Source organism: Macrobrachium rosenbergii, chromosome 43, assembly GCF_040412425.1.
Source record: "Macrobrachium rosenbergii isolate ZJJX-2024 chromosome 43, ASM4041242v1, whole genome shotgun sequence".
Lineage (NCBI taxonomy): Eukaryota > Metazoa > Arthropoda > Malacostraca > Decapoda > Palaemonidae > Macrobrachium > Macrobrachium rosenbergii.
The window spans coordinates 16,501,678-16,508,801 of NC_089783.1; the positions used below are offsets into that span (position 1 = coordinate 16,501,678).

At 36.8% G+C, this 7,124-nt stretch overlaps 1 protein-coding gene across 1 annotated transcript; it reads right to left on the reverse strand.

The window, feature by feature from the left end:
* Positions 1–2,839: 2,839 nt before the first annotated feature.
* On the reverse strand, positions 2,840–6,744 carry LOC136828498 (uncharacterized). The gene is made up of 4 exons (XM_067086538.1): positions 6,595–6,744; positions 5,731–5,892; positions 5,302–5,382; positions 2,840–4,929 (listed from the first exon to the last, which is right to left on the reverse strand). Exons 2-4 carry the CDS (start codon positions 5,864–5,866, stop codon positions 4,784–4,786), a joined length of 363 nt encoding a protein of 120 aa, XP_066942639.1. The 5' UTR covers positions 5,867–5,892; positions 6,595–6,744; the 3' UTR covers positions 2,840–4,783.
* Between the last annotated feature and the right edge of the window lie 380 nt (positions 6,745–7,124).

Consider the following 7,124-nt stretch of genomic DNA (forward strand, 5'->3'; position numbering starts at 1 on the left):
TATGCTTAGATTATTATAAGGAAAAGAATGTTTCTACTGATCTTCTTTCTATAGATTATGACAAAAAATACAAACTAAGAAGGATTGTAGGATACAGAGGAAGGTGAGGATTTACATATCTTAACAAGGAGGAGAAGAAAATAGAAAACTGCAAAGAAAAGGAATCTCACTGGCAGGCAAGAACATGCAGCCTGATACACTGGATGATACTGGAATGAATACCTGTGCAGATTACTATAACTCATTTATATACTGGCATTAAAAACTCAGCCATTTCCTGTACCGCACAGTTTTATTGATGATCTTAGCCCTTTGTTGGCCAAACCGGTTGAGCTTCAGACTGTCATTCAATGGGCCGGAGTTCAATTCCCGCGGCCGGCTGATGAAGAGTTAGAGGAATTTATTTTTGGTGATAGAAATTCATTTCTCGCTATAATGTGGTTCGGATTCCACAATAAGCTGTAGGTCCCGTTGCTAAGTAACCAGTTGGTTCTTAGTCACGTAAAATAAGTCTAATCCTTCGGGCCAGCCCTAGGAGAGCTGTTAATCAGCTCAGTGGTCTGGTAAAACTAAGGTATACTTAACTTATTGATGATCTTGTCTTCTGTTCTAAGCAGTTTTAGTATATTGCATCCTTAGAAAGAATGATAAGATACAATCCTCATTACGTGCACAAAGCGTCCATTACATCCATATCTGCTGTTATTTCAATCCACTTGTGGATGGAAACACGTCAGACCTGAATGGCCCAGTACTGTCTGGCCAGCACCAATAATTTGCCGAGAACATACAAAACACTGGAACCCTCATCATCCAAAGTAAGATGATTATTCAGTCTCGTTGGATGTTTAATGATTATTGAGACAAACCTTAAAAACTCAAACTGCAGAGGACTTTCACATCCTCCTCAGAGAGTACTAACACCTCAACAGCACGCAATTCCTAATGGCCTGGCCACATTAGCGGGCATGCCCGTCGGGCACTTGCAGCTCTTTATTTTTTCTCTCGTTTCTGAAGCAGTGTTACCAGACAATCGCATCGTTCTGGCTCCATACTCAGTCGGTCAGTATAGTGGAACGGGTTATGGGAACTGTTTGCCCGTCTGGCAGTGCCCGCCAGTGTGGACAAGGTTTTAGAAGTCACTGATGGTCATCAAATTTATGTACACCTACTGCATTTAAGAAAGACTACGGTGCCTGCACGTACATAGTCAATAATGGAAGTTAGTCCCAAACTGAAAGCACAGAGAGGAAGAAATCACATATGATCTAAAAATGAGAAATTTACTAATTTGACATGTAAAATTATACAAAAGAAATTATCCTTTTACCTATTAGGCGCAAATTACATCAGATTGCCCGATTTTTACATTACCAATGACTGCTAAGTACCTTGTCTCAGCTCTGTTAACTATACCAAAAAAGGGTATAATTGAGCAAGCAAAGCTTTTCTACCCTGAGTTCTTCACAGCAAATTTTAACGGCAAAGTTATTCCTCTGTGCAGCGAAAGCAAAAATTCTTTGTTAATTTATGAACTAGAAAATATTGACATCCCCGATATGCCTTTGGGTTTGCAGTGGCAACCTTTCCTCCGCCTTCCTTCTGTCCTTTAAGAAAGTGAGCTTAATTTCAATGGGGCTCTATGGAAGATGTATCGACTGGCATTTATTTTGGGAATTCAGACACCATGATGATGGTACTCTGCTCTACAGACAGGAAGTCGACCATACCAGGCATGTACTCAGTGGTGCCGGCAACTAGCAAAGCACCAGCATAAGGCAGCTGTAATAAAATCTTGCTGGAGTAATGTAAGTATATTAGTTGGTACCTTATTTTGCACACACACTGCCTGGGCTCTCTCAGTGAGGTGTTGAAAGAAATCAGTAGCGCCAAGTCACTGAGGCAGTTGGACGGCAGGTCAGAACCAAGTGGAGCTTACAATTCATATCTGTCGTCATCCTATCAGGGAGCTTTAATCACCCACATGGCGACAGTGAAAATTCCCTCAAAAAAAAAGAAAAAAATATACATATAAATTACCATATATATATAAATGAAATTTTTATTACACCGTGATTTATATACAATTATGAAGCTACAAACGTTTAATATCCAATTCACCTACTTCGGGAATATCCCCGATGGGGATTTATCACCGAAGGGGAATTTATAAGTGATAAATGGATCGATACTGCCGGGTCTCGATCCCTCGGCACAATTGCCTTCCAACAACCCTAGTCGACGGTCTACCCACTGAGCCATCAAGATGGTCGACTGGAGTTGCTGGAAGGTAACTGTGCCGAGGGATCGAGACCCGGCAGTACCGATCCATTTAACACTCATAAATTCCCCTTCGATGATAATTCCCCATCGGGGATATTCCCGAAGTAGCGTGAATTTGATATTAAACAATATTTGTAGCTTCATGATTATACACACACACACACACACGCACACACACACACACACACACACACACACACACACATATATATATATATATATATATATATATATATACAATATATAATATATATATATGTATATATATACATAATGTATGTGTGTATATTCACAGATAGTGTATGCTTAGTAGTCAGCAGTTTCTTTACTGTAATGACTAAAAGAACGGGTAACCCAAACCTTTACGTAACCCAAGGCCACAATATTAAGAAAAAATGATGGATGGAGGAAAATGTGGTGATCAACTTCGATGTAGCCAATAGCCCTCCCTCTTAAATAATGGAATGTTACAGAACTCAGAGAAAACGGCGGAAGTCGGGGAGTTTTGTTTACTACTGAAGGAAAATGTCCTTTGTTTTCAGCTTGTCGAGGAGGGAGACAAATCATTAGACTGTCTGTAGCATAACCTTTATTCAACAAGCAATCAAATACCTTTATTCAGTATAACAATAAAGGGATTGAACTTTCGTGATTCCTTTTCAAAAAGTTTCATTAAATCAATAGTTATCTTAAAATTAGGCTATCTAACTCTACTTTCTCTTTTATTTTAATTTTACCTATTAACTAGGAATAAATTATTAACACTCACTCGATATGTGAAAAATATCTATACTTATGACGAAATACAATGAGTGCATTATTGACTTCTGAATTTCACCAATCAATATCTCCTTGTTAAAAAGGAAATATTATCATAATATTACCTCCCCAATACCGATTAGATTTTCATAACCATTCATACATGTATGTATGCAAACATACAAACTTACAGGGCGTGCAGCTAACTGGTGAAAAACACAATCTTTGTTTACAGATACAAAAAACAATGGTTAAGGATTAAAAATATCAGTATCTGCATTTATTTTGACCTTTTGCCTAAATTCCCAGAGTTAGGCAGATTTAGTTGAGTAAGTATGGCTGTGAGAGATACTTTTAGCTGTTACATATATCTCTTAGATGAGCAGAATCTCGAGTTTTGGGGGATCTTTCCAATCCTTCCAAGTACTGATGTAACAAAAATCGGGATGTGCCTGCAGACTGCCACGAACCCACTTTCAAAAACAAAACTAGAATAACATGCCTAGTTCTCATTACTGTCAGTATCAAAGTAAAATGATCTTTAAGTAAGTTTTTAATGACATCATACTTTATGGAATTATGAAAACCTGATTTTTTAGGCAATCAAATCTATTCAAGAAATGACAGTCCCCTGAGCTCAAGAGTGAATAACAAGATTGTGTTTTTTTATATTTTAATGTGAAGGAAACCGTGATAAGAAAAGATTTTGAGTCTATCCGTCACCATTTTAAGAAAAATGGTGTAAAGGATTTGCTAAAAAATCACAGAAGAGCAGAGAATTCTGGGTCTTTTAGCTTCAATAACACCTCGTTTTCTTTTTATTTCAAAGATAACTGAACTGAGGTACTGGATGATCACAGTTCTCCAGCATCAGATTTATCTTTTTATTTCATGAATTATAAACCAACAAAAAAAGACGGTTGTCTATTTTTAATCACTGATCAAGCCCAGTGTTTCTGATAACATCTCCAAATCAGGGACCTTGTCTATGTAACATAAGTTAAAACATGCCTCCATTAACGTTCTATGTACTGTTGTCTTGGTAGCAAGTAGGTGCCATTATAATTGGCAAAGTTTTTATTATTGGGGACATTTTTTCTTTTATAGACAACAGGAATATTTTTTTTTTATTTTTTTAATACCAGGAACCAGAAACATTTTCTTAATTCTTTTACATGAACACCATATTCTTTGGAAGATTGAATTTCAACTCAATAGGCCCTGTAGGCCTGTCCCATATGAATGGGGTTTATCTTCTGAATAATAATAATAATAATAATAATAATAATAATAATAATAATAATAATAATAATAATAATAATAATAATAATAATAATCAAATATTTGGAGCCAGGACCACTTTCTCGAAAAAGTTTTACACCAAATGTTTAGTATCATGTTTAACTCTAGGGCCATTTTCTTGCCTACAGTTTATGTCACATAAATTTGGCAACATCACTAGAACCATGACCATCATCTTATCAACAGCAGATGACGCTTGCATTTGATGATGTCTGCAGCAACAGTACCATTTGCTCAGTAAGAGCGAGTACTACTTTCATATAGTTATTCGTTTAACGCTAAGATCTTTCTTGCTTGCGAGTGGATATCACTCGCATTCATTTTGCCCTTTATGCAGATAAAGGAAGATTCCACTTGCATTTAGTATTGATTAGTTGCGATCTTGTCTATTTTTTTCATTTTAGCAGTGACGTTTAGCAAAATGTAAATCCACCATTGCTTAGTAGCGTCTTTGGCAAACGTAAGGAAGAGTAGTAGCACACTTATGGATAATGTTTATGATGTTCCAAACACCAGATGGGTCTTTCGACAGCATAAAGCATCGATATCTGCCAATTGTCGGAAAGGTAGGTCCGGGAATTGCACCTGAAAATATGAGAAATGTTTAAATACAAAAGCTAGAAAAAAATATGAATTTTCCACGGCTTGGTAATGTTAATTTTCCTTTGTTAATAAACACTTTTTTTTTATGTTTCATTTCTGAATATCAGCTCGAAGATATTCAAGATATATCTCTAAAGTGAACAAATGAAGCATCATGTTAGTAAATGCAACGTAATGTATGATTTATTTTAAGCTGCTGGTGCCGTTGTGCTTCAGTCAAGAAAATTCAGGACAGGGGCATGATTTACAAATAGGGACAACTTAGTAGTGTTTGGGTATAAGTTATGTCACCAGGCGAACATGTCGCTGATAAAACGGAAATGAAAGGAGTTTATAATCTTATTATGCACTTACCAGTCCTAAGCTGCCATTGTGGGCTTTCCATGGTCCCATCTCTCATTTCACTGAAGAGTCCTATCCATGCCTCTGATATACCTGTTTGAGAATGACAAGTTGACAGCCACTTATTGCTTTTCTTTTATCTGGAAAATCTACGTCACATCTGAGAAACGTTACTTCGCTGTTTAGAACAAAATGAGACGGAATTCAGTCTTATGAGCGATTTCATTCCGGAAAGAATTATTGAGTCTTTCATGAAATGAAAATAAGTTTAATTAAGTGTCGACAAGAAACCTGGGTGTATCGAAAAGCATTCAGATTGATACAGATTTATTGAACACTGAATAAAATGAAACTAAATGTACATATTTATGCCTAGGTATGATATTTGTAAAAATGAGACACCTGCAGACCAAACATAAGATTCATCTGTTTAAAAGTCACCTGCTGACTGGAGAAGGGCAGTGACTTCATCCATCGTCTGGTCAGTGCTCAAGATAGCAAGCTCTCCGCCTTCGTTGTAACAGGTACGATTCGCTCCAAACCACCTTTCGTCACTTGTAACCAGTTTGTAATACATCTCATGGCCTTTGATTGGATACAGTGCTGTCAATCATAAAAAGGGAATTCCATGCTGATGTTTTCGTTAGATTAAAATCGTGTTAGAATTATGAAAGATTTTCCTGATGACATACACACCTATTCTTCTTTTGACGTGCTTTTTTTCCTGTTTGTATGGGGTAAGCACAATGCCTTCTTCTGAAGGACTTTGATTAGGCATTAGGGTAGACTTTGTAGTCTCGATCGACTGCTCTGCCTGTGATGACATACCCACCTATTTCTCTCAATAATGATGAGAATGCCGAGTCCCAGAAGACGTCACCTTCATTATACAGGATTAAGCACAAATATCAGAAACAATTAAACAGTGCATGAATAGATAGCGACAGACTATGGGCTTCTGTTTCCTACAGTAGTGAGCACTGCTCTATGCATGGCTAACAAAGGAACAAAAGAGCAAAACATCCACGGATTCTGCGTTAAAGCTTTCGTATGCATCACTCATAATTAGCCTTGATGTATACAATATTCGTTAAAAATTGTCATTATGACAAGAATAATTTTCGTTATGAATATTAAAATAATTGTTATCATTGTCATTGGTGTTTGTACTAAGGGTACTGGTACCGAGCTAATTTAATAGCATATCAAACATTTTTTCGTGGTATCGCCTTGCAAATAGCCGAGCGTTATCATTTTATTATGAACAGTAATAATTAACCAAATAATCCGAAATGGTCCACTTACTCTGCTTTATAAATGTGATGGCCGTATCTAAAGGCTCCAGAAGGTGGTATTCGGCAACAGCGAAGGAGACCAAGCATTCCAAATCATTACTTCCCTTGCTTTCTACGGACGCGTGAGTGCAGTTTGTCAAGGCGAGGCAAACCTCCCGACATTCACCTGGAAGTGAACAATGCGCTTAATAATATTTCCATTTATCAGTATATACTGTTATCATTGACAAGAGATTATATGAGGCCGTAACCCAACAGTTCTAACATGCTAATATAATTTCTTTACACTTGCATTTTAAGTTTCCAAACCCTCTGTAATGATTACTCATCATGAAATAGAAATTTCTAGGAATGTGATCATATTTTGGTGAACGTGGAAGTTGAAGTTTAAAAAAGCCTACTAATACAATGTTTTAGATTTATCCCAGTCATTCCCTTGGCCTGTCATGGCTACCATCAATTTTCACTTAACTTTTTATTCGGTGTAAGAATCCCAGCAGTTTTTATATCATCATCAAAGCTCAAGGTTAATATACTATA